Source organism: Balaenoptera musculus, chromosome 11, assembly GCF_009873245.2.
Source record: "Balaenoptera musculus isolate JJ_BM4_2016_0621 chromosome 11, mBalMus1.pri.v3, whole genome shotgun sequence".
NCBI classification, from domain to species: domain Eukaryota; kingdom Metazoa; phylum Chordata; class Mammalia; order Artiodactyla; family Balaenopteridae; genus Balaenoptera; species Balaenoptera musculus.
This window is the reverse complement of record NC_045795.1, coordinates 103,633,110-103,660,825: the sequence shown is the minus strand read 5'-3', so window position 1 is coordinate 103,660,825 and position 27,716 is coordinate 103,633,110. Positions and strand designations below refer to the sequence as shown.

Here is a 27,716-nt window from a genome sequence, read left to right as displayed (position 1 = left end):
TCCCTCTCCCCTCCCCTCCCCCCCCCCCCCCCTCCCCTCCCCCAGCAGGCTGTGCTGCTCCAGGGCAGGAGTGATGGTTTCCTCATCTCTGCATCCTCAGAGCCTCACCAATAGGTGTTTCGCAGGTTTTTGTTTTTTTTTTTTTGGCCACACCACACGGCATGCGGGATCTTAGTTCCCCAACCGGGGATCGAACCCGCATCCCCTGCAGTGGAAGTGCAGAGTCCTAACCACTGGACCACCAGGGAAGTCCCACCAATAGGTTTTTATTGGTGAATTTGTTTTCCATTTTTCATTAACCAAAGACATACATAAACACTGATAAAAAAGAAAGTGTCCTCACAGTAATGGATAAAATCCACACAATGGCCCTTGCTATTCTGTTTTCTTTATACTTGAAAGAAACCTGAAAATAGTGATTATTCCCTCTCACACTCTGCTAAGGGTTTGGAATGGCCGAGGCTGCAACAACTCCCTCCTTAAGCACTAAGGCCCACGAAAGCAGGTTTCAACTGACCATCTCTGAGTTCTCTGGGCCTGGCTGGCACACGGTGGGCTCTTAACAAGTGTTTATTAAACTAATTTAAAACTAAACCACAGGGACTTCCCTGGCGGTCCAGTGGTTAGGACTCCACGCTTTCACTGCCGAGGGCCCGGGTTCGATCCCTGGTCGGGGAACTAAGATCCCATAAGCTGCACAGCGCAGCCAAAAAAAAACCCCATAAAACTAAACTACAGAAATGTAAATAGCAAGGATTTCTAAGGAACTCATTCTTTCTCTTCTCCCAATCTATATTTTTACACGCTATCACCCACCTTGTTGATTGTACTCCCAGCCAAACTTCCTTGAGTCAGTTAGCGCCTGGCCCAAAAGGGCGGCTTGGTGCATCAACTTCTTAGGGATGCAGCCAACATTCACACAAGTGCCACCAAGACCTGAGAGAGAAGGTCATAGTTGTAATGTTGTGTGTATGTGTGTGTGTGTGTGTGGTTTTGCGCATGTGCAGAGTGGGTGTTATTAAAACGTGGAAATGACAAACTCCACGGTCATGGGGGTCACCATCACGCCCCACAACAACACGAAATGATTCACCGAACTTGTCGGCCGAGGGTCCATGAAGAAGGCCCAGGGATGCGCAAAACATGGACGTGCATGTGAACGGTTTTCTGGGGACAGAGTCCAAAACTTCCACTTGAGTCTGACCCACAAAGTGGTCAGAACAGCGTCAGGTTAATTAGGCCCACGCTGCACTAAGGCCAAGACTGTGGCCTCCAGCCTTTGCTTCTGCAAACCTGAGTCCTCCTCTGAGCCAGCAAAGGTCCACTGCCAGCTGCCAGGTAACATCTACTCTGGATCCTTCAACAACACGGGGCTAGAAACAGAAGAGCCCTCTGAGAGGACATCTCTCCTGGCGTCCAGGTTAAGCGGGCTCTTTCTGGACAGGAGAGGGGAGGGGGGCAGAGGGAGGAAGAAGAAAGACAAGCGTTCTAACCATACGAGCAAAGTTGAGGTGGATTACCTTTAATATATGAAATTCTAGGCTAGATTTTTTTGAGTAAACTTGAACTTTAAAAACCAACTTTCCCGGGGCTTCCCTGGTGGCGCAGTGGTTAAGAACCCGCCTGCCAGTGCAGGGGACACGGGTTCGAGTCCTGGTCCGGGAAGATCCTACATGCCACGGAGCAACACAGCCCACATGTCACAGCTACTGAGCCTGCACTCTAGAGCCCGCGAGCCACAACTACTGAGCCCACGTGCCACAACTACTGAAGGCCGCACACCTAGAGCCCGTGCTCCACAACAAGAGAAGCCACCGCAATGAGAAGCCCGCGCACCGCAACGAAGAGTAGCCCCCGCTCATCACAACTAGAGAAAGCCTGCGCGCGGCTACAAAGACCCAACACAGCCAAAAATAAAATAAATAAAATAAATAAATTTATTAAAAAAAAACCAAAAAACACCAACTTTCCCATTTTGTCAGGGTTCTGGCAGGAAACAGGTGACACGCCAGCTGGGGAACTGAGGAGAGGGTAGAAATCATTACAGGGTGTGGCAGGAAGAGCAGTGGGTGGAAGGGGGGCCACCACCAGCCCCGTGTAGGGGTAAGCGACGGGGCCAGTGCCACCACCCAAAGCTGGACCACGGGGGGAGAACCAGCCTGCAGTGCCCAGCGGGCCTGGAGACCCTGCCCTACGCTCCCTCCTCTGCTCTTCCCGTTAACCCAATGGCCACGCCCCAGCAGAAGCCAGAGGGCACGCGGCCAATTCCCCAGTTTGTGGGGAGAGCAGGGTACAGACAACGGGGATGGACCGAAGCATAAAGAAAAAACACCCAGCACAAAACCTATGCCTTCTATGCTACAGTGAAAAGAGCGTGGACAGGCGAGCACTCTTGTCTACAGCAAAGTCCCAGGCTGGGAGCTCGCTGTGCGTTGCATTAAACGGACCTGGGATGACCACACACACTAACTCAACTGACCATCCTGCAGCCACTGGGGTCCATGATAAAATCAATGCAGAAACACAGAAAAGCATCATGGCCACCTCAGGCGAGCACAACGGGGTGCACACACCACGGCGTGACCACAGCTGTGTGAAAACATCCATGTGTGTGCACAAAAATTATTCTGGCAGAAGTTCTGGAATACTGGGGTCATGGAATTTTTCCCTTTCGCACAGTCTTCCTTAATTATTTTCCTATTATTCTTCCAGTGTCTCCCCTTGTTAACAATGTGATTGGACATTTAGTTTCCTCACCCCTGAAACAGGTGGGTTAAACTTGAGATTGTCGTGAGGACTGAGGGAGACTGAGCCGACAGAGAACAACCGCCGCACGATGGTGGGAAGAGCAGCTCACCCCACGATGTGCCCTGGGGCGACGGGACCACATCGTCCAGCACCATGACTCTCCTCCCCAAAACGGCGGCTTCCTATGAAAAAAGCCACAGATAGAGATCTTGTCATTTTCCTGACACTCCCCCCATTTCTCTCTCCCCTAAACGATGACTGTGCTTGTGGTGAAACCCAGTCTTTCCTCTTTATTAAACCAGCTATTACAACAACAGAGTAGACTGGAACATCATAAATGGCTTTTTTTTAAGTAGCAGAAGAAATGCTCATGGCAATCACCAGGAAAATTATCTTCGGGTGTCATTTTCTTCATACCTGAGCACACGAAAGGCCGCCAGAGCCACCACCAATGACAATGAGGTCGTAATCATATGCTGGATCTTCCTCAAGGAGCTTCTGTAATAAACCACTCTGATGTGCCTGAGGGTTAATCAAAAGAGAGAACACAGTATGACTTGTTTTCAAACTATTTCTTTGTACCCTATGCTTAATCAGCATAAATTTCTTTTATAAAAATCTTGGAAACAGTTGACCTACAACTTATGTAAGTTGGAACTGTCGGTTTACCTGGATGGCATTCAGTTGGGTCCAACTAGTTAGAACGGATGCCAAAACACATATATTTTGTTGGTTATCACCCAATAGTGAGGCATGTGTCCAATGATGGGGAGGCCATGGCCTTATATCCATGTCAGACAAGGTCATTTTGTAAGCAGCTCTTCTGCCCTTTTCTGTTTGTTCATTTCTGCTTTCCTCAGACCTTAATTGCAAAACTGAGATCATAGGTAACATTTAAACTAGCTCCTGATTTCTGCTCTACTGAATGCACGCAATACCTCGCCTGACCTGTTGACTCCTTTCCTGGATTAAAAGGAGTAAGAATGAAGGATTAAGTAGGTAAACAATGACTGACTCTCTATGCCCATCTTCCCCCTTAGCAAATCTGCAGGTGGACCACGTGGGCAAGATGGCATCCAAAGGAAGCTCAGGAGAAGTCAGCAGGTCTGCACACAATGGAGAAACGACGAAGAATCTGACCTCCTGTCTTAATGATTAACTGAGATTATTTCCCCTTTTTCCCTTTAAAAACGTTCATGGCCAAGCAGAATCTTCCAAGTTGGTTCTGGGACATGGGTCCGCCTTCTCCCCAGATGGCTGGCTTTTCTGATTAAAGCAACTTTCCTTTCTGCTAACACTTGCTTCTCGATATTGGCCTTCGACTGGCGAGCAGATAAACCTGAGTCACAGAATAACTTAGTGCAGTTAAATAGCCAAGCACCATTTTTCAAGATCCTCTACATTTTGTTCACCTGTGCTAGTCTTCCCTTTGAAAACAATTCTCATGCATCATCAGCAGGACATGCACTTTGAAGCTTTTCCTGGTTTCTCGTAAATTGACCTAAATCTTGCAACTTCCTATACAACTCAAACAACCTGCTCTTTCCGTCGGGATGGTCAGGAGGCTGACGCTGCAGCACACTCTCGTGTCCACTTGGCCCGCCTTGTGGTCAGAAGAAGCTTAGACGAGGTCAGAGACTCCATACGTGACTAAACAATAGTTCTGTCTGTGCGAAGTCAGCTGCTCAGTCCCATCACACTGGCTTTCGAACGGGCTCGTCCTGGGAGCGCCATGCAAGTGCCACGTGACCAAAGACCCAGCAGATGTCTCGTGCATGGTCCCAAAGCCGGGTGGCCTCCTGATTCCTAGGGGCCCGTAGGGAAATCTACCTCCTACACAGCTGCTGTCCAAGGGAGAGTCTTCCAGTCTCCAAGTAGAACTGACATCTCTACAGCCCCGGATCCATGCTCTGACAGCATTTTCCCAGCTAGGATTGGCAAGACCAGCACCTCCAAAGGTGTTTAGAGGCTATAAACTATGGTACTTACCACCATGTGAGTTGGGTTATAGCTTCTAGGACAGACAGAGCAGGCTGTTACTAGATAACAATGCCAATCCCAGATTAACATACAACGTAGACAATCTTTTCTCCCGACAAAAATATAATTCTTAATTGAAATCGAAATATAAGTATTTAATCAATCACTGATTATTACCATTTGCATACATACATAAAGGATACAAGAGCAGAATTTTAATAAAAGCAAACAACTAGGTAAAATACAGACCTTATTTAATAAATAACCATTTTTATCTATCTCTACTTAACCGAACGATTCCTGTTCATTTCTGCATTCTAGGAATCAAATAAGCAAAGCTTTGCAAAGCTCACAGGGTCAGCAGCCTTGGTAGGAGTTCTGTGCACCCTGGACCAGAATGTGAGTGTTGACCTCGTTTCACTAAACCTTGAGGAGGGAAGAGGCCTTGTCCCTGTCCCATCAGGAGGAAGAGAGCAGGGCCGCTCACCTGTCTGCCCTGCAACCTCACTCAAAGCCTCTTCCTTCTCAGCTTCGGAAGTTTGAATCCGTAGAAAAGCTGATTTCCATTAAAGTAATCAAGATGACCTGATAACCATCCTATAGGCTTTTGAGTTTACAAGCTCCGAAAGACACAAATGAATAGACTTCTAAAAACCATCTCCACCCCCTTTTAATTATTTTTTTAAAACAAAATTTGAACAAACAGCATTCCAGAACACACGATACTATCATTACCTGGAAAGTTCGGTCACATCCGCCCACGTGCACTTTACTCACAAAGATACTGGGCACAGTCCTCTGATTAGTGATCTCCGACAGCACCTCTTGAACACTGGCCCCATCGTCTAAGGAATAAAAGATTAAATATGTAAAACACTGCAAAGGTTCTAAGCCTTTGTGAGCCGAGCTGAAGTGTTATGACACTCAGACGCCCACGTTTGCACACCCACAAAGGTCAGCATATCATACAACTTTATAAATGATGACTCGAGAGGGGAAAACACTCAGGTGTTCAAAAGGAACCTTAAAGAATAAAGACCAGTCTACTGACTCCTTTTAAAATAAACACTTCTAAATTAGAATCTGATTTATAATTCAATGACTAGGCAGAGACAGATAAGAATCCTTTTTAAAGAGCAAACATAAAATAAGATCTGCTTTAACAGTGGTAACTCAGGAAATATTTCCTGTAATTACATTTGAAAAAGCTTCATGATCAGGGTCCCTAAAAATAGAACTGGGCCGTAAGTACTTCCAGCACCCTGCTTGGGATACTCTCTAGACAAGTTTCAAAGATTTGAGAACACGTCACTTATTAAAGTGACCTGCCTAAAAGGAGGGGTGAAGTCCACGAAGGCTCAGATCAGGTTTTTGTTCACGATGACGTCTCCCACTCCTGCAAAACACATGCACGCGTAAAGTGCACAGATGACAGGAATTCAAAAGTGTAAAGCTGGAAAACTAACATGTTGCCCCTCGGGGTAATACACTCAGGAAACGGGCAGATGCACTTCATTTATCACAGCTTAATCTACTGTGCTAGAAAGCTGGCAGACACATCTGAAATGCCTGAAGGACTTCCAGGTTACCGGCTTATACATCTTCCTTCTACTCCCTCCCCTCAAACGCAAAAAACATAAACCAAAAAAAATCTACACAAATTATTTTCATATACAGGTTCATTCTCCGCGGGGTTGAATGTAGATGAAATTAGCTCATCTAACCGAAAGAGACAGGAGTAAATTGAATTGAATGAGGCAAACGGAAAGAAGTCAATCTTGTTGACATTTATTACAAACAACAATGTGTACTAATCATTCTACTTACCAACTTGATCAAGTTCCAAGATATTACAGTCAACTCCCAGAGAAGAAAAGAGTTCTTTAACCTGCAACAAAAATGCACCCAAGTTTTACTCTCACAAAGATTAGACAGAGCTATGAAACATGGGCATAGTAACAAGGGATGTTCAAAACAGATGTTCTTCAGGAACATGAGCTCTGGTCTATGTTCTCCCCCTTCCTCTATGCATCGTCCCAGAAAAACCTCACCCCATCTCTTTCCTTCCTTCACAATCTGCATTCTCGATTTCCAAATCTGTAACTTTTGCCCAAATCCCCTTTCTGAACTCAGGACAAGCAATATTTCTCCACCTGGCTGACCACAGGTACCTCACATGCAGCATGCCCCAAATAAAATTCATCTGTTCCCACATCCCTTTTCCTCTTTGCGTTTTCTGTCAACAGTCATTAAGCCATTCAACAAATACTCATCCATCACACACCTACTATAGAGGTCATCCATTGTTCTACATACTCAAGATACAACAATGAGAAAGACACAATCCCTGCCCTCCAGTAGGGGAAACAGACAAGGAAACGGACAATTCCACCCTGTCACCATTCGCCAGTTGCTTGAACACAAAACCCTAGGTCCTTGCTACTCAAATGGGGGGCCAGCAGCTTGGGCATCTCTAGGAGTCGTCAGACACGCGGACGCAGGCCCTGGATGCTGATCTCCATTTTGAGCACTTTGCGGAGCGCGGACTGAGTCACTCCAGTGCTTCCCTCTCCTGCGGTGTCTTCCTCCCCTCACTAACTCCTCACCCACCCTGTTAATGACCAAGTCTCGACAGTCCTCTGCGTGGAGCTCGTTCATCTTTCCAGTTCCCCCGAGTCGCGGTCCTCAGCCAGTGACACCTACCACGGGAATTTCTCAGCTCCCTCCTAGGGGTTCTCTAAGCTGCAGCTGACGAGGTCAGCTTTCAGCAGGGCTCCAACCCTTCAACGCCCTCAGCCCTCAAGGTAAAGCCCAGGGGCTCCAATTCCAGGATGGAGGCGTGAGGAACTTGGCAGACCTGCTCCCTGGCAAACGTCCACAACTGGTGGAACTTGTTTAAAAAGAGCCATTTAAAGTCTCTCGAAATTGAGGGCACATAGCAAATAAGGAAACACTTATTGAAGAAAATCTACTAGATGTCAGTAAGAGCGGGAGAGTCTGAGGCACCTGAGCCATGACCTGCGCCTTCCCTCCTCTGCCCATCAGCGTGATGGAAGCTCAACTCCAGGTGGACGTGGCCAAGGGAATGAGGCTGCCTGTTACCTGAGATCCCAGCCACCAGAAGGGTCAGGCCACCACCATTTCCCAATTTCCCCACAGCTCTGAGTGGCAGAGGCTACATTCCCAGGGAGTGTGGCCAGCAACACGGGAAAAGCTCCCTTCCTTCAACCACCCCCACTCATAAATCCAAGTTTCTATCCCAGGCAAAAACGCCGGGGCCCTGATCCCCCCGGCCCCAGCCCACTGGTGGGACAAGGTTCCAGGCTGGGAGAGGCCACCGCCTCACCAGAGCTGCTCATAAAGCAGGTTGTCCCTCCAAGACAAGGGGGTCGCTGTCCCCACCCCAGCTCTGGAGCAAGGTCTCAGAGACTCTGCTCAGGGCAAGAGGTAAACCACAAGATCAGAGAGCTCCAAAACTCTACCCAAAGGAACGGACTTTATTTGAAACAGACTGTGGGGAAGTTCAAGTCTAATGGTGCAACTGAAACAATGGAGATTTCAGTGGTGAGCAGTTAAGGGGAGGCTGGTAGCTCCATCCTCTGTAGCCAGCTGGTTTACCAGAGAGCCAGAGAAGGACCTATCGAACAACAACCCTTCTAGGGTCAGAACAAACTGCAAATTTGTCTCAAAAACTACAGCTGCAAAGGGGCCCAGATTTAATTAGATAAGCGAACGGAACAATTTACACCCCAGGGGACTGTCAAAAACAGCAGAGCAACTAACCTGCAAATGGTGGAGCCTAACACCTGGCATGACACTGACAGGATCAGACAATGTAACACGGACGCCCAGCGAGAGCCCTGCTCAACCCTAACACCTGGCATGACACTGACAGGGTCAGACAATGTAACACGGACGCCCAGCGAGAGCCCTGCTCAACCCTAACACCTGGCATGACACTGACAGGGTCAGACAACGTAACACGGACGCCCAGCGAGAGCCCTGCTCAACCCCTGTTATCCCAGGGCGGCTGCACAGGCCCAAGGCTGCACCTCTGAGGAGCATGCGGGGCTCCATCTTCAGGTGGAAACAAACTTCCCCCAAATAATCCAGCCAACGCCCTACAAAGAAATAAACAAGCCACAGAGAAGGAGGGGGTCCAGTATCTGGAGTTGATATGATACATTACCTAAAATGTCCTGGTTTCAACAAAAAAATTACCAGACATACAAAGAAACAGGAAAGTGGATCCACACACAGGAAGAAAAGCAGGCAAGAGAACCTGCCTCTGAGAGGTCCCAGATAGCATGATGAACTGTCAAAGTAGCCACTGTAAATACATTCAAGGAACTGGAGAAAAGTATGCTTCAGGAGATATGAAGGAAGGTATGATGCTAATGTCTCATCCAGTAGAAAATATCAATAAAGAGACAGAAATTATATAAAGGAACCAACTGGAAATTATGGGAAAGTACAATAACTAAAATCAAAATTCCACTATAGTATCTCAACACTAGACTTGAACTGGCAGAATTAGCAAAGCTGAGGACAGATCAGTGGAGCTTATGCAGCCTCAAGCCACAGAGAGAAAAGATAAAGAAAAAGGACAGAACCTTAGAGAAGTATGGGACCGCGTTAAGCACAATGTATGCACAGTGTGAAAACCAGTAAGAGACTGAAAGAAAAGGGCAAAAGAAATATCTGAAGAGATACACAAAAATATCCCAAATTTGATGAAAAAGTGCAATCTAAATCCAAGAAGCTAAATGATGTCAAAGTAAGATAACTCAATAGAAGCTCTAGAAACTGGTAAGAGATCTACAGCAACCAAGTGAATGCTCAGTGAACAAAGAGCCACATTTAAATGGTAGAGAATTCTGTGGCGCTTTCCATCTCCCCAGTGCTGCACGGCACAGGAAGAGGGGAGCAGCAGCCTGGGCCTCCGGTCTCTTTCACAACATGGAGAGAGCAGAGAGGCCCTTGCCCCCATGTGAGGGCTGCCTGAAGGACTGGTCTCGGTGAAGCCTAACTGAGACTGAGTGAAAAGCACACATACGGGCCCAGGGAAGATGTCCAGAAAAGGCCTCAGAAGAGCTTAGGCCTCCATCCTGCACTGGTTAGGGCAAGTCTTCCCTAACTTGGAGCCAGTCTGTGAAGACTGGGAGAGGTGGCCGTATTTATAATGCCAAATTTTCAAGAAAAGATCACATGCATACAAAGAAATGGAAAAAATGGCCCAAAGGAAAAAATGAATCTCCAAAAATGTCCCTGAACACATATAGACTTCATTCTTACTAGACAAAGACTTGAAAACAACTGTCTTAAATATGCTCAAAGAGGAAAACACAAAGAACTAAAGGAAATCAGGAAAATGATATATGAATAAAATGAAAATATCAGCAAAGAGATAAAAATAACCAAACAGAAACTCTGAAGGTGAAAAAGACAATCAATGAATTATAAAATTCACTAGATGAATTCAAGAGCAGGCTCAACCAGAGAGAAGAAAGAATCACCAAACTTGAAGACAGGCCATTTGAAATTATTAGGTCTGAGGAGGAAAAGGAAAGAAGAAAAATGAACATGGAGTAAGTGACTTGAGGGAGACCATTAAACAATATACACATTATGGAAGCCGCAGAAGAAGAAATGGGGCAGAGAGCTTATTTGAAGAAATAATGCCCCCAAACTCTCCAAATTTGAGGAAAGACATGAATATACACATACAAGAAGCTCAAAAACCCCCAAGAAGGGGACTTCCCTTGTGGCACCGTGGCTAACAATCTGCCTGCCAATGCAAGGGACACGGGTTCGATCCCTGGTCCAGGAAGATCCCACATGCCATGGAGCAACTAAGCCCGTGTGCCACAACTACTGAGCCTGCGCTCTAGAGCCTGTAAACCACAACTACTGAGCCCACGTGCCACAATTACTGAAGCCCGAGGGCCTAGAGCCCGTGCTCCACAACAAGAGAAGCCACCACAATGAGAAGCCTGCGCACCGCAACGAAGAGTAGCCCCCACTCGCTGCAACTAGAGAAAGCCCGCGCACAGCAATGAAGACCCAACGCAGCCAAAAATAAATAAATAAATAAAATAAATTTTAAAAAGCCCCAAGAAGGATAAACACAAAAAGACTCACACCAAGACACATTATAATCAAAACGTCAAAAACCAAAGGCAAAGAGAGAATCTTGAAAGTAGCAAGAGAACAGCAGCTCGTCACCTACACGTGATCCTCATTAAGGTTATAAGTGGATTTCTCAGTAGAAACCTCGTAGGCCAGAGAGAGCTGGATATTATATTTAAAGTTCTGAAAGAAAAACAAAAAAAACAACTATCAACCAAGAATTCTATATCTGGCCAAAAAAAAAAAAAAAGAAGTCCTTCAAAAATGAGGGAGAGGGCTTCCCTGGTGGCGCAGTGGTTGAGAATCTGCCTGCCAATGCAGGGGACACGGGTTCGAGCCCTGGTCTGGGAAGATCCCACGTGCCGCGGAGCAACTGGGCCCGTGAGCCACAATTACTGAGCCTGCGCATCTGGGCCTGTGCTCCGCAACAAGAGAGGCCACGATAATGAGAGGCCCGCGCACCGCAATGAAGAGGGGCCCCCGCTCGCCGCAACTAGAGAAAGCCCTCACGCAGAAGTGAAGACCCAACACAGCCAAAAATAAATAAATAAATAAATAAATTTAAAAAAAAATGAGGGAGAAGCTAAGACTTTCTCAGATAAACAAAAGTTGAGGGAGTACATTAATACTAGACCTGTCTTGCGAGAAATACTATAGGGAGCCCTTCAAGTTGAAATGAAAGCATGCCAGATAGGAATGCAAAGCCATATGAAAATACAAAGCTCTCACATAAAGGTAAACATATACAAACATACAGACCAGTATTACTGTAATTTTAGCTTATAATTACATTTTTTACTCTTCTATTGGATTTAAAAAACAAGTCAGAAAACAACTATAAGTCTATGGATACATAATATATAAAGATGTAATTTGTGACATAACATGAAGGGATGAAGGGGGAGGGGTCAGAACTGTAAAGAAGTAGAGTTTTTGTATGTGATGGAAGTTAAACTGCTATCAGTTTAAAATAGATTACATCTTTAGGATGGTATATGTAATTCCAATGGTAACCACAAAAATATCTACAAAATATACACAAGGGAAACAAGAAGGGAGTCAAAAAGTATCCTTACAAAAAATCAACTGAACATAAAGGAAGACAGTAAGAGAGGAAATGAGGGACAAAAACTATAAGCTATGCAGAAAACAAATACCAAAATGGCAAAAGCAAGTCCTTCCCTAACAATAATTACTTTAAATGTAAATGGACTAAACTCCCCAAACAAGAGACGCAGACTGATAGAATGGATAAAAAGACAGGATCCAACATTATGCTGTCTAGAAGACTCACTTTAGAGCTAAGGACACACATAAGCTGAAACTGAAAGGATGGAAAAGACATGCCAAGCAGATAGTAACCAAAAGAGAGCTGGAATGTTTATACTAATATAAAACAAAATAGACTTTATGCCAAAACTGGTATAAGAGACTAAAAAGGACATTATATAGTTTATTATTACTATTATTATTTTTATTTTTATTTTGTTGACTGCGTTGGGTCTTTGTTGCTGTGCACGCGCTTTCTCTAGTTGTGGCGAGCAGGGGCTACTCTGCGTTGTGGTGCGTGGGCTTCTCATTGTGGTGTCTTCTTTTGTTGCGGAGCATGGGCTCTAGGCACGTGGACCTCAGTAGTTGCAGCACACAGGCTCAGTAGTTGTAGCACATGGGCCCTAGAGCATGAAGGCTCAGTAGTTGAGGCACACGGACTCTAGCGTGCACAGGCTTCAGTAGTTGTGGGGCATGGGCTCAGCAGTTGTGGCTCGTGGGCTCTAGAGCACAGGCTTGGGAGTTGTGGCACAGGGGCTTAGTTGCTCCACAGCATGTGGGATCTTCCCAGCCTAGGGATCAAACCCGTGTCCCCTGCATTGGCAGGCAGATTCTTAACCACTGCACCACTAGGGAAGTCCAAAAAGCACATTATATGTTAAAAGGACATTGTGTGTCAATTTACCAAGAAGACATAACAGTCATAAAAATGTATCCACCAAACCTCAGAGCTTCTAAATATATGAAGCAAACACTAACCAAGTTGAAGAAAGAAACTGATAGAACTAAATTATAGTAGAAGACTTTAATATTCCACTTTCAAAAATGGATAGAACAACCAGACAGAAGACCAATGAGGAAATAGAGGACTGGAAGAACACAATAGACCAATTGGACCTAACAGACACATTACATAACACTCCACCCAACAAACGTAGAATACACATTCTTCTCAAGTACACATGGAACGAACATTCTCCAGGATACATCATAGCCTAGGTTACAAAAGAAGTCTTAATAAAAAGATTAAAATATATAAAGTATCTTTTCTTATCACAGTAGATTGAAACTAGAAATCAGAGCAGAAGGAAAACTAGAAAATTCACAAATATGTGGAAATTAAACATCACACTCTTAAACAATAAGTCAAAGAAGAAGTCACAAGGGAAATCATACAATATCTTGACAAGTGAAAATGAGAACACAACATACCAAACCTTATGGGATGCAGTGAAAGTAGTGATAAGAGAAAAATTTACAGCTATAGATGTTTACATTAAAAAAGAAGACCTTAAATCAACAACCTAACTTTATACCTTAACTAGAAAAAGAACAAACTAAACTCAAAGCTAGCAAAAGAGAGGAAATAAGTGCAGAGATAAACAAAATAGAGAACATAAAAACAATATAGAAAATTAACAAAACCAAGAGTTGGTTCTTTGAAAAGATCTACAAAATTGACATACCTTTAGCTAGACTGACTAAGAAAAAAATAGAGAGGACTCAAATAACTAAGATCAGAAATGAAAGAGGCAACATTACTACTGTTTTTACAGAAATATTACAAGACAGTACTCTGAACACTCTAACAAATCGGATAACCTAGATAAAACTGATAAATTCCTAGAAACATGGAAGCTACTAAGACTGAATCATGAATAAGTAGAAAAGGTGAATACACCTGTAACTAGTAAGGAGACTGAATCAGTAATCAAAAGCCTCCCAATGAAGAAAAGCCCAGGACCAGATAGCTTCACTGGTGAATTCTACTGAACATATAAAGAAAAGTGAACACCAATCCTCCTCAAACTCTCCCAAAAATTTGAAGAGGGAACACTTCCGAATTCCTTCTATGAGACTACCATTGCCCTGATACCAAAGCCAAAGACACCACAAGAAAACTATGGACCAATATCCCTTATAAATATTGACTGAAAAATCCTCAACAAAATAAATACTAGCAATAGGAATTCAACAGAATATTAAAACTATTATACACTATGATCAAGTGGGATTTATTCCTAGAATGCAAGGATGGTTCAACATACAAACATAGATTAATGTAGTACACACCACGTTAACAGAATGAAGAGAAAAAAAACCACATGATCATTTCAATGGATGCAGAAAAAGCATTTAAGAAAATTCAACACCCTTTCATGATAAAAACACTCAACAGACTAAGAATAGAAAGAAATTACCTCAGCATAATAAAGGCCATATAAAAAAGCCCACAGCTAACATCAGATTTGATGGTAAAAGACTGAAAGCATTTCCACTTAAGATCAGAAACAAGACAAGGATGCCCACTTCCACCATTTCTACTCAATATAGTACTGGAAGTCCTAGCTAGAGAAATAAGGCAAAAAATAAAAGTAATAAAGGGCAACCAAACAGGAAAAAAAAAGTAAAATTGTCTCTGTTCACTGACAAAATGATCTTATACGTATAAATTCCTAAAGATTGTACAAAATACTGTTATAACTAATAAAAAATTTAGGAAAGTTTAGGATTCAAACTCAACACACAAAAATCAGTTGTTTTTCTATATACTAATAATGAATAATCCAAAAAAAGAAATTTAAAAAAGAATTCCACTTAGAATATCATGAAGAAGAACATTTAGGAATAAACTTAACCAAGGAGGCAAAGACTTGTGCACTAAAAACTACAACACATTGCTGAAACAATTAAAGAAGATACCAATAACTGGAAAGAAATCCTATGTTCACAGATTAGAAGACTTAATATTGTTAAGATTTCAATATTACCCACTCAAAGTGATCTAATCTCTATCAAAATCCCAACCGTGATTTTTGCAGAAATAGAAAAATCCATCCTAAAATTCATGTAGAATCTCAAAAGAGCCCTGAATAGCTGAAAAATTCTTGATAAAGAAGAACAAAGTTGGAGGTCTCACACTTCCTGATTTCAAAAATTGCTACAAAGCTACCATAACCAAAACAGTGTGGTCCTGGCATAAAGACAGACATGAAGAGCAGCAGAAGAAAACAGAGAGCCAAGAAATAAAGCCTCACATATAAGGTCAAATAACTTTTGACAGTGGTGTCAAGACCATTCAATGGGGAAATGACAGTCTTTTCAATAAATGGAGCTGAAAAAACTGGATATCCATATGCAAAAGAATGAAGTTGGACCCTTACCTAACACCACATACAAAAATCAACTCAAAATGGATTAAAGACTTAAATGTAAGAGCTAAAACTATAAAACTCCTAGAAGAAAACATAGGACAAAAGCTCTATGGCATTGGATTTGGTGGTATTTTGCATATGACACCAAAGAAATAGGCAGCAAAAGAAAACAGAGAAATTGGACCTCGTGCAAGTTAAAAATTTTGTGCATTAAAGGACACTATCAACTGAGTAAAGAGGCAACTCCAGAATTGGAGACATATTTCAAATCAAATATCTCATAAGGGATTAGCATATAGAATATATAGAGAACTAAAACTAAACAAACAAGAAAAACCCCAATTTAAAAATTGACAAAGTAGTTGAATAGACTTCTCCAAAAGAGATACTGTCCATTAATAAATGGTCAATAATCATGTGAAAAGATATTCAACATCATTAAGCATTAGAAAAACGCAAATCAAACCACAATGAGATACTGCTCCACAACCATTAGGATAACCGCTATCAAAACAAAAACAGTATAAAAAACAGAAAATAACAAGTGTTGGCAAGGATGTGGAGAAACTGGAACCTTTGTGCACTGCTGGTGGGAATTTAAAATACTATGGCCCCTATGGAAAACAGTATGGTGGTTCCTCAAAAAATTAAAAATATATAGAAATATCATATGAGCCAGCAATTCCCCCTCTGGGTATAAGCGCAAAAGAATTGAAAAGAGACCCAAACAGATATTTGTACACCCATGTTCACAGCAGTAATATTCACAGTAGCCAAAAGGTGGAAGTGACCCAATTGTTCATTGACAGATGAATGGATAAAGAAAATATGATCTATACAGACAGTGGAATAGTATTCAGCCTTAAAAAGGAAGGGAACTGTGACCCATGCGACAACACAGATGAACTTTGAGGACATTAGACTAAATGAAATCAGCCAGTCAGAAAACAACAAATACTGTACGATTCTGTTTATATGAGGTCCCTAGAGGAGCCAGATTCCTAAGACAGGAAGCAGATGGTGGGGCCAGGGGCTGGGGAGGGATGGGGAGTTACTGTTTAATGGGGACAGAGTGTCAGCTGGGGAAGATGAGAAAAGCTCCGTGGTTGGCTGGTGGTGATGGCTGCACAGCAATGTGAATGTGCTTGATGCCACTGAACTTAAAATGGTTAAAACGGAAAACCTTATGTTACGTGTATTTTACTACAGAACAAAAAAGCTAACCAACGGAAGTATACATTTTTAATCCACAGATGTATGAATTAAGGGTTGGGGAAAACATGGCTTACAGTTAACGTGGGGAAGGGGCTAAAAAATGAGGGCGTTTTTCACTATTTCCTTTGGGCCATGGTCTTGCACGTGGCTCACAGGAACTTCCCGCCTGGTCAGGTGCCTGCACGTTCAGCCCACTCCTCACACTGTTGCCAGATTCCAGGTCACAGGTCAGACCCTTTCACTCCTCACAAGTCTGACATCATGAAGTCCACACTTACCAGCACGCATTTTTAGATCTCAATACCGCTGAGAAACCGAAGCTCGGCCATTTGCCACTTTACTCTCCTGATTCCCTTTCATACACCCTGTGTTCAGCCCCACTATTTTCATGGCATCATCTCCTACCTTTGCTTATAGGAACTCCTCAGCTAGATGCTATTCCTTGCCTACATCCACCTGATCCCTCAAAGACCAGCTTAAACATCACGTCCTTAATTTTTCTGATCCCCACAGAAGCAGCTGTTTTTGTCTCTCATTCCCACAGCACCTGTCTCGCACACGCGTTTCTTTGGGTACCTGAGAACTGGCTGATTACAGCTCCATTAGACCATGAGTTCTCAGGAGGCAAGGCCACAGTTTATTCATTTCTGCGGCCCACAACACTAAGCACCCAGCAACACTTGCTGAATGACATTAGCGGCCCAATAAAGGAACAAACCTCTCTACCTGACTCTGCACAGGTAGGGATGTGGAATACGGTGTCCAGTCTGGGTGACACATTTAAGCGGTTCATGGTCAAACTACTGCACAATCCATTTAGTGAAGGGTCACATGTAAAGACAAATGACATAAACACGTGAAAAGCTGGGCCAGGAAAGAAAAACACTCAGGGAAAATACTGAAATATCTGCCATCCACGTAGAAGCCAGATTCTCAATTCTGTGCACTGGAGCAACAATCACCTCCAAAAGTGAGTAAATGTTTCAGGGAGACAGATTTGAGCTCAATTTTTTAAAAATTCCAGTAAACAGAGCTGTCCAATTATGTAACAGGACTCAAAGTAGTGGCCACGTTGTTGGAAGGGGTGACGCACACAGAACAGAAAATCATCGGTCCTAAGATTTTCTGTGTCAGCAAAGGTTTGACCAGAACAACCTAAGGCTGTTTATTCACTCAACTCACTTACCTGCCTCATACTATTCTAGGCCCCAGCGACACAGCAGTGGCCAGGCACAGTTCTGACTGCTTGGCCCTTTTATAAGCTCTTAAATACGTAGAGAAAGAAGACAGAGGCTAGAAAGAGACCAACACATATGTGAGAACCTGATAGGTGATGAGTGAGCATTCAAACCACCGTGGAAAGAATGGACTCTCCAAAAAATGAAGCAGGGACAACTGACAAGTTATAAAGGAAAAAATGAACTGGATCCCCACACGTCCTCAGCTTCAAGTCCAGGCGGAATTAAAGAAGGGGGGTGTGAAAAGCACACTCTAAAACTTTCAGGAGCTAATACAGGAGAGTATCTTTATGACCTCAGAGTAGAAACAGATTTCTTAAATAAGACACACAAAAAGCACAAACCAGAAAAGAAAAAGAGTGATAGAGTCAACCATGTTAAACTTCCAAACTTCAGTTAACCAAAAGATCCCAAAAAGAGAGTAAAAAGAAAAGCCAAATCTGGGTGATTTTCCAATACATATCACCAGAGGACTAGTATCCAAAATACATAAAGAATGTCTATAAATCAGTAACAATAAATAAATAAAACCTAATAGAGAAATAAGCAAAATACTGGAACATTCTGCAGAAGAGGAAACTCAAATGACCCGTAAACACATGAAAAGATGTTCAACGTTATCAGGGAAACGCAAAGCTAAAGCCACAATGAAATACCATCTCATAAATACCAGAATGGCAATAATTAAATATATCAACTGTTGGCAAGGATGTAGAGCAATGGGAACTGTTAATACCCTGCCAGTGGCAGGGTAAGTGGTATGACCACGTGGAAAAACATTTTGGTATCACCTCGTTAAGGAAGAAATCATGCTTCCTCTGTGGGCCAGCCGTTCAGCTTCAAAAGCCTACTCTAAAATAGCGAGTCTTGTGTACTTGCACCGGGCCATACGGTAAGAATAGGCATAACCATGTTGTATTGAAGAGCAAAATACTAGAAACAGCAGAACTGATACACTGTGGTTATGAGTCATCCTAGGAAAGAGTACAGTAACGAAAATTAACAAACCCGTTACAGGTACTAACATGCATCAATCTCTAAAACATAACTGTTGAAGGAAAAAAGTGCAGAATACAAATGCATGATTCTACTTAACATAAAGTACCAAAACAAGCCAAAAGGAACAAAGTACGGTTTAATGATACATATGTTTGGCGGCAAAACTGTAAGGAAAAGCAAGGAATTCTGGCTAGTGGTCACCCTGGTGGGGGGAGGGCGGGGGGGGCGGTGGTATAAACCAGGGGGATCAGGAGGCTCCCGCCGGAGTGTGGTCTTCCTAGAGAAACTGTAAGGTGCACGTGCGAGATACACGTTTGCCTGAACAACGTATAAGTCAATGGAAATCTGAAAATAAGATTGAAAATCATAATTTCACGCACCTATCCCAACAGTTTATGCTTGTGCATCTTCCGCGTATTATTTCGCCTCTCAATAACGTGAAGTATAGCTCAAATATGCAAAGTGCCATCATACAGATGGGTCTGTCTTCCAGAGGATCACTGCTCAAACTCACAACACAGGTGCAGTGAGGGGCCGCGTGCAGTCCGGCCCAAACTGCCGCTGAGGCGCCAAGCGGATCAGGGGCACGCGGTCGGCACGGGACCAGCGCCGGCCTCTCCCCGCTGCTCTCCTCCCGGGACAGGACCCGTGAGACCTTTTCCCTCCGGATCCCCCGCCCACGTCCACCAAGCTCGCGGCCAGGGTAGGACAGCGGCTCACGCCCGCAGGCCCGTCCGGAGGCTGAAGGCAGGACCGCGTAGCCCAGCCGAGGACGGCGGGGCCGGTGTAGCCTTCCGGGCCGGGTCCGCGGACGAGGGCGGAACGGACGGGCCCGAGGCCCGGGGAGCGGGCGGGCACGGACCAGAGGACCCGGGCAGTGGTGGGGGGCCGCAGAGGCGACGGACCAGTGGGCCCGGAAGCCCCTGCCCGCCTACCCGCGCACTGTGCGGACAGTAGCTCTTGCTGAAGATGACCACTCGGTGGCCCTCGATGAGGCCCAGCAGGCGGCGTCGAAGCTCCTCGCGGGCCGCGGAAGACAGGCGGCTGGTCCCGGGGGCGGACAAGCGGGCCCGGTGCCCGGGCGGCGACTGCGGCACGGATACGCCGCGGACACTGCCCAGTCGGCGGTTGGGGGCGGCGCCGCTCGCCGGTCCCGGGGACGTCTGCGCCCGCGAGGGCGGTGGCGGCTGCGGCGGCAGCTGCGCCAGGGCCGCGGTGTCACTCCCGGCTGGGCCGGGCCTACCCGGAGAGGAGACACCGGCTCCGGGAGAGCGGACGGAGGTTAGGCAGGTAGCCCGATTGCCGCCCACACCCTGCAACGGCCGCTCGCTCCGGCCCCGGCTCCCCCTCCGACCCCGGCTCCCCCTCCGACCCCGGCTCCGCCTCCGACCCCGGCTCCGCCTCCGACCCCGGCTCCGCCTCCGACCCCGGCTCCGCCTCCGACCCCGGCTCCGCCTCCGACCCCGGCGCATGCGAACTAGGTCTCTACCCGGCCTCTGTGGGGACTCGGCTGCCCTTCGCAAAGGGGCGGGTGCCAAGCTGTATGGTCTTATTATCCCAACGTTGGTACGCGCACCGCGGGACCGCCCAGTCTCTGTGTGATCTCCCAGGGGTGACCCCTGTGGAGAACATACTTCCACTCCACAAACCCCTTTAGGCCACCTTAAAAATAGATGTATGGTCTTCAGTGAGGATGGATGTCTCAATCTTTGGAAAGAGTGAATAAATAAAACCATCTTTAGGAAAGATGGCTATTTTTTAAAGCTTATATCCAGCAAAGTAAATAAAAATACTACTGTGTTTCTTATCGCTACGAAGTTTTTAAAGGAATTTCCTAGGTTGCTACCCCTCAGTCCCTACTGCATAGAATTCTGGAGGCACTTCTAATAAAGGGACCCTGAAGTCATCTGTGCCAGAGCAGGAATCCTGTATCCATCATTTGGGTGGCTGGGTGGGGGATCTCAGGGCTAACTTGCTCACCATGACTTACAGCCCCCTGCGGCTGTAGGATGAATGTATTAAACCCCAATAAAGAGAGACATTCAACCACAAGACCAGCAGGCGTGGCCTGGTCCCTTTCAGGGGTCATCTCCTGACACCTTGTGGTTCACGCTGCTTCAGCCACACTGGCTTTCTCCCTGTGCCTCAGTTATGTCAAACACAGTCCCGCATTAGGGTCTTTGCATTTTATGTTTACTCAGCCTAGATGTTCTCCCTCATCCAGCAAATCTAGCTTTTTCTAGGGGACGGTATGAGAGGGAGATGCCTGAGGTCATTTCTCAGGCAGGCCGAGGTCAGTCCAGGTCTCCTGCTGACCATTCACTCACAGCCCATTGCAGGTTCCTTTCTAAGTCTCACCTACCTTACTGTGGAGTTGGCTTTATGGCTACAGATATGATAGTAAGAAGGAGAAAGGGCTGCCCACAGCTTCAACTTAAGGTTTATTGTCCTCAACACCCTTGTGCCAAATTTGTTATCTACTTGGCCCCGAGGATGCCTCTAACCTTAGTTTTCAAAATTCAAGAGTTTCACAGTCAGGCCTCCTTACGAGGAACCATCCCATCCCCTCCCCGTCCTCAGCCTCCGGTCCTCTCCTTGGCCAGAGGCTGGGTCATTGAGAGAAAGGATAACACATTTCTTTCTGCTTCCCTGCTTCCTGGGTTTTCCTTTGTATCCTGTTCATGGCCTTACGTCTAGTTGATCCATCAAAGCTTCACTGGTGGGCCTTTCAGAACCATGACACTGTTTTTAGGAAACTGTATTTTAATTAAGCTCTGAAAAAGCACAGGCTCTGAAGCCAGACAGCCTGGCTCAGAATCCCAGCCCCACTGCTTCCTAGTCAGTGGTCTGAGACAACAGTCATAGGATGAGACTAATACCAGTTCCTACCTCAAAGGGTTGATGTGAATTTACAAGAGTCAATACACATAAAGTGCTTAAGACAGCATCTGGCACCTGGTAAGCACACAATCAGTACATGTGTGAAGTTTCATTATTTACTCCTCCCAACAGCCCCAGAAAGGAGAGATCATTGTCTCCACCTCACAGGTGAGACAGCTAAGGATGGGGATGAGAACAGGATCTTCCCAAGGCCCCACGGATGTCAGAGGAGGGACAGACTCGGGTCCCGGGCCCCTCTCTCTGGGGTACTGCCTTCTCCAGAATCAGCACTGCAATTCCCTTCAATTCCCTTTATTATGTAAGCCAGCTCGAGTTGTGGTTTTTGTTACTTGCAATAAAAAGCATCTTAAAAAATAAAAATATTTCAGCATTATGATGTTAGGTGCAGAAAAATTCATGACTCATAATTTCTTAATGGAGTATATTTTTTATCATAAAATATTCTTCTTTGTCCTTGTTAACTCTTCAGTCATTAAATTCTATTTTTCCAAATATTACTGTGGCCAAATCTACTTTCTTTTGTTGGTATCTATATACGTATCATTTTCTGTCCTTTAATTTTCAACATATATTTGTCTTTTTCTTCCATATTTGTCTCTTGGGGCAGGAAACAGCCTAATTAATCACCTCTTATCCCTTGTAAGTCCTTAATTCATTGAAGTCAGATTCAAGAAATCAGATGATAGAGCCAAGAAGACATTGACACAGAAACTAGATTAGTGGTTGCCTCGGGCTGGGCAGCAGGGGAGAAAATAGGGCGGCATGGGGAGTGAAGTGATGGCTAAGGCTTATAGGATATTTTTTGAGAAAAAAATGTTCTAAAACTGTGGCGATGGATGCATAACTCTGTGAATATACTAAAAGCCTTTGAATTTACACTTTAAATGGGTGCATTTCATGGCATGTGAATTAAGTTGTTAAATAAAGAAAATACGAGTAAATAAAACAAGAAACAATTAGAAAACTAGAACTCAGAAATTTGATGTATTGTTGCCAAAACTTATTTATATATAAAAATATTGTACATAATATAAATTATTATGTATATTATAAGTATGATATGAATTATATATATTACATAATTATTATCTACACTTATATATTTCTATGTATACGCACGTGTCTATGTATAAGAAAATTTCCCACAATATGGCACAATAAAGAGGCAGAAAATATGAAAGAAGAAACCAAAAAAATCAATCCATGAGGTTAACAATGTCTGTCCAATAGAAGCTCCAAAAATATAGACAGAGAAAAAGGGACAGAAATAGGAAAATAATAGTAATAATAGGAGACAACTTCCCAGCACATGAGCCTTCAGGCCAGAAGGGCCCTCTGAGTGCCCAGCATAATGGATCAAAAAGACCCACATGACAGCAGCACAAAATTTCAGAATATCAAGAATAATGGAAATATCCTACGAGCTTCCAAAAAAGGTGGGTGCAGGGTGGATGCATTTGGCATCAGATGCCTCACCAGTAACTCTGGGTGCTGGGGGGAAAAGGAACACCACCTCTAAATTTGTGAGGAACATTAATTTTGCACCTAGACATCTAGAACAAGCCAATGTTTAAAGGCAAAGTAAAGGTGTTTTCAGACATGGAAGGACTCAGGAGTTTGACCCTGCACAGAGCATTTCTCAAGAAGTTATATGAGGCTTCCCTTCACCCAAATGAGGAGCTAATCCTTGAAGAAATGCTCCAGGAGGAAAAGGTGAGTCCACCCTAGGAGGTTAGTGAATGGAAGCCATTGCAGGAAGCCAATCCGCCATCTCACAGAGCAGTTGTCTCGAAGAGAAGGAGGAAAATGTTCGGGAAAAAACCGGAGACTGGGCAGCAGCCCCCTGCTGCCTCTCAGTGCAAAGGGCTCACCAGCCCGGCCTCCGCGGACACCCAGTGTTTGTAAAGTTTCCTTAGTGGGAGGCTGCTTTCCTATCACCGAGCCCCAGAGGGCAGAGAGTGGGGGAATAACCCAGAGACGTGGCTACCCAGCTGGGTGACCTTGAGTGGGTCCAGGATGGGCAGAAAAATAAAGGCAGTGGGTGTGTCAGTTAGCTGTTGCTGCGTAAGGAACCATCCTTCATCAACAACCCTCAGTGTTGCTCGTGATCTGAGGTGGCAGGGTTCTGCCCTTCTGAGCTGGGCTCTGCAGGGCTTGCTGCCGTGTCAGCTGTGAGTAAGCCCTGAATCAATGTGCGGCCTCACTCCTCTCCGTGCAGCTTCCTAGCACATCCGGAGATTCAGCTGGGACAGCTGGGTGACTTATCCTGCAGCAGGCAGGCCCAGAGATCTCTGAGAGACAGGAAACATGCAAGGCCTCCGGAGGCCTTGGCTGGGAACCAGAACACCTTCTCTTTTGCGACTTCCTGTCGACCAAAGGGCCAGAGGGAGGTACCCTGCCCTCCTCGTGACAGGACGGGCTGCAGTCCCATCACCGAGGACATGCACACAGGGAGGGGACAAAACCGGGGCTACTTTTGCCAACAGTCTCCCACGGGGAAAGAAAACAAGGATTTCAGAAGGTAGCAGAAGGGGACCTCTCTTTCTCGGTGGGATCTCTTTTCCTTTCCCCTGTGCACGGGGCGCGAATGGACTATTTCCTCGGGCGGCACTCCGGGTGTTCTGAGACGTTCAGACTTTGCTGTGCTTCTTTCCCTGTTTTCCGCACGTGGAGGAGCCTTTGGTCAGCCCAGCACGGCTCCCCTGAGCCAAGGGACCCACCAGAGTGGGATTCAGGTCCCGCTGGAGCAGAGACTCACTCTCCCCTCCCAGGCATGGAGGCAACAGAGGGTCAGGCTGGGCCTCTCAAGTGAAGGGAGAGCTGCACACCCCCTCCCGTTTCCTGGCGTTGATCTTTCCAGAAAGCAGCCAGGAAAGGTAGGGGGTAGGTCTGAGTCATGGAAATGCCTGTTCAGGCGGAACCTTCTGAGTTTCAGTTACATAAACGGAAGGCAGGGCGGCAGGTCCGACTGCTTTCTTTTTTTTTAGAAAAGGTGTCAACAGTTTCTTTGCCTTGGAAATGCCTACGCTCCAGAGTCCTTAGTAAAGAGAGTCAGGAGGGGATGGTGGCACATTCGCACCGCGGCCCCCAGCCCTCCAGGGAAGGGGCGCAGGACTCTCTGCTGTTATTGAAAGCAGAGCCTCTCGCCGACAGCGCGTGGCCTCCCTCAGGTCCCAGCGGGAAGGGCGGCCCCGGCCCCGGCCCCGGCCCCGAAGGTAACTCCGCGGGGAGGGCGGAGCCCGCTGGGGGCGGCGAGCCCGCTGGGGGCGGCCTGCCCACCGCGCCAGCCCCGGGTCCCCGCGGGGAGAAGTCGGCCTCGGGCCCGGAAGGTGCCGTTCCCGCACGGCCCGGGGGATTCTTGGACAACTGGGCCGGGAAGGGTTCGGCCTCAGATGCAGAGCCGCTGTCAGCCGGAGCGAGCGGCGGATTGGAGCGCAGCGCGGGACCAGGACTCGCCGGCCGCTGGGCGGACCGGCTGCGCTCTCCGCGGTCGGTTCCCGGAGGTGATTCCTCTGCCGCAGGCGCGCTCGTCTCTCAGCGCCCGCGCAGCAGGGCCCGGGGCCTGGCACCGCTGGAGGATTCCTGCCGGGATTCCGCGCGTTCCGAGGCGCGTCCGCCTGCCGAGCAGCGCCGCAAGGACGCCCCCGCGTGGGGGGCCCGCCCGGCGTCACTTCTGCGGCCGGCCGTCAGGTGGCAGTGGCCGCTCGGGAAGCGGGCGGCGCGAGGCGCTTCCTCTCCGCGCACCTGGGCGCAGGTGCGTCCCCGCCGCCCGCGCCGGCGCACCTGGGCGCCTCGGGACCGCGGGGTCCGGCCCCCGCAGGACGTCTCCCCGCTCAGCAACCCTCGCTCCGGGTCTGGATTTCTCCTCTTAAACAGGTCAAGCCCGTCTCGGGTTCACGGAGGAAACAGGTATGCGCGCATGGTGTGAAGCCTGGAGGGTTCCATAGAGCGGAAATGCCTAATGTGGACTCCCTGATGAACCGGAAGAGCAGAGGCGTGCTCTGCTCTCAAGGAATGTCCTGGTCGGCTACCGAGAGCCCCGCCCTGCGCAAGAAAGCACGTGCGCAGGCAGCGACGTAAGGAAGGACGGACAGAAAGTGTGCTGCCGCTTGGCCTGTATTGATTCATTGAAACCGCACGATAGCCTTCTGAATCTCTGAGCTACTTGCATTGTCCCCATTACACAGACAAGGAAACCGAGGCCCAGAGAAGTCGTGAGTTGCTGGAGCCCACATCTTAGTAAGAGGCCAAGGGAGATGCAGAATGGAAGGTGGGAGGGGTGGGGCTGAGGAGGGGCGGAGACAGTGAGCGAGGGGTGAAAAGGCAGGAGAAGGATGCCCGCCAGGGGCAGCGTGGGACCCCCTCCACAGCCCACAGCTGCAGGCCACCCGCATGGCGTGGCACCTCTCCCCAGAGGCCTGGGCAGGGAGACGCCACGCCCTCTGGGAGCCAGGCCCAAGGCCCCTTGCCGACAGTTTTGGAGCACACTCTGCCATCAGCCCAGACTGTGACATGTTCTCAGAGCCCTTGCACAAACCATAATTTGTAATGCTATACTTGTGTGATTTTCTGATTAATGTCTGGCACACCCCCTCCCCCAGAGCGGAAGGGCGGGGAGCAGGCCGTGTGGTCACCACTGTGTCATCAGTGCTGGGTGTGTGCTGGCAAATGGCTGACACTCACGGAAAGTAGGAGTGAAAGCAGAGAACAGAAAGTCCATCCTGGCGAAGGTGCAGGATGGGGGCTCTCGGGGTGCGGTTTGCACGATCACCTCTTGTCTCGGCCCCTCCTGTCTCAGGCTCTGGCTCTCTCCTTGAACACATCTGTGTCCTTTAGCACACGGGAGCCGGAGGGATGCTCGCTGGTTGTAGCCAGTGCTCAGAGAACAAGAGTGAACGAGCTGATGATGGCTCTGAGGCCACATCCTTAGCTGCTTTCCAGCTGTGAAATAATCAAAGTGCAGCCACCCCCTTTCCCTGGAAGGGCTGTCTCAGGAACGTGAGCGGGAGGTGACAAAGCTGGCTGTGTCCTGGGGCCGGGGTGGGGTGGGGTGTCACTCACTGCTCTTTCCCTTTTCCTCCCAGGGACTGGTAATGGCCTCATAAAACTGGAGCCTGCACGTTGGCCTCTGATTTGGTTCCTATTCATTTGCAGGAATGATTTCACCTAAAAGAATTCACTTTACTCCTCAACTGCAGAGGTGTCGTCTGCTGGTTAAAGATGCAGAGTAATAGCTTTTGGCAATGTGGCTGCTTTCTGCAAGCCCTAGTATCTAAGTTGGAAGAACAGTAATTGTCGGTTGTTAGAATCCTGGTGGTTTTATTTGTTTATTTTCTTATCTTGCAGCATTATTTGTGCTTCTTGCCTCTAAACTGTGATGAGCGAGAATTTTCTGAGAGGAGGGGTCTGTGTGCTCCTCCCTGCTTTTGCCGTTCTCCTTTTTTAACAGCTGCAAGAATTAGCGTCTACATAAATTCAGCCAACAGGAATGCGTACATACTACTGCTTTGTGAATCTGACAGATGGTAGTAGTAGGCAGCAAACCTGTAGAATAGAAAACCTATGAAACAGGCCTCAAAGCACCATTCTTTTGTCAAGTTGTGATGAAGGATATCTACAGACTCAGGGAAGAAAACTCAACCAACCAGGGAGTGTGGGTGAATTTCTTAGGTCTGGCAAACAAGCTGTTTATAACACACATGAGACTGAAATTCTAAGTTGCAAAGATATCAAGGCTGGGCTTGGAGGAAGATCTTGAGTTTTCTCCATTTACAAAGTCTGTGAATTTGGTACTATACTGTATTTATCCCAGTCTCAGAGAAACAGGAGACACAGAGCCTGAATCTTATGAAATCCAGAAAGGGGAGGACTTGGGAATCCAACTAGTGGCATTTGGGGCTTGTCCTGCAGGAGTGGGGCGGGGTTACAAGTTTCTGTCCATCCGACTGAGGAGCTCTGGGCCAACCCCACCCATCCCACATGCAGGTCCCCGGGTGGCTGAGAAAGGTCAGCCATGAACACTCAGCAGCATGCACAGGTGCCACCTGGGGCCGATGTCCTTACTTGCCTCCCACGTTCACCT

The 27,716-nt window shown here is 46.7% G+C and overlaps 1 protein-coding gene and 1 non-coding gene across 4 annotated transcripts in view; both read right to left on the bottom strand.

Moving 5' to 3' along the window:
- Window positions 1-17,933, bottom strand: part of TXNRD3 (thioredoxin reductase 3) — a 39,840-nt gene extending 21,907 nt beyond the window's left edge. Inside the window, exons 1-6 of one of the 3 annotated variants that reach the window (XM_036869312.1) lie at window positions 17,683-17,933; window positions 6,556-6,616; window positions 5,464-5,573; window positions 3,166-3,270; window positions 2,858-2,930; window positions 817-936 (exon numbers count right to left, since the gene is read on the bottom strand). In XM_036869312.1, the coding sequence (XP_036725207.1) occupies window positions 817-936; window positions 2,858-2,930; window positions 3,166-3,270; window positions 5,464-5,573; window positions 6,556-6,616; window positions 17,683-17,691 (478 nt within the window). In that variant the 5' untranslated portion in view covers window positions 17,692-17,933. The remainder of the gene's footprint in view (window positions 1-816; window positions 937-2,857; window positions 2,931-3,165; window positions 3,271-5,463; window positions 5,574-6,555; window positions 6,617-17,682) is intronic. The other 2 variants (XM_036869310.1, XM_036869311.1) reach the window with 2 other exon arrangements.
- TRNAG-UCC lies at window positions 176-248 on the bottom strand. Its single transcript has one exon. It is a non-coding gene; the product is annotated as a tRNA-Gly (tRNA).
- Window positions 17,934-27,716: the final 9,783 nt, after the last annotated feature.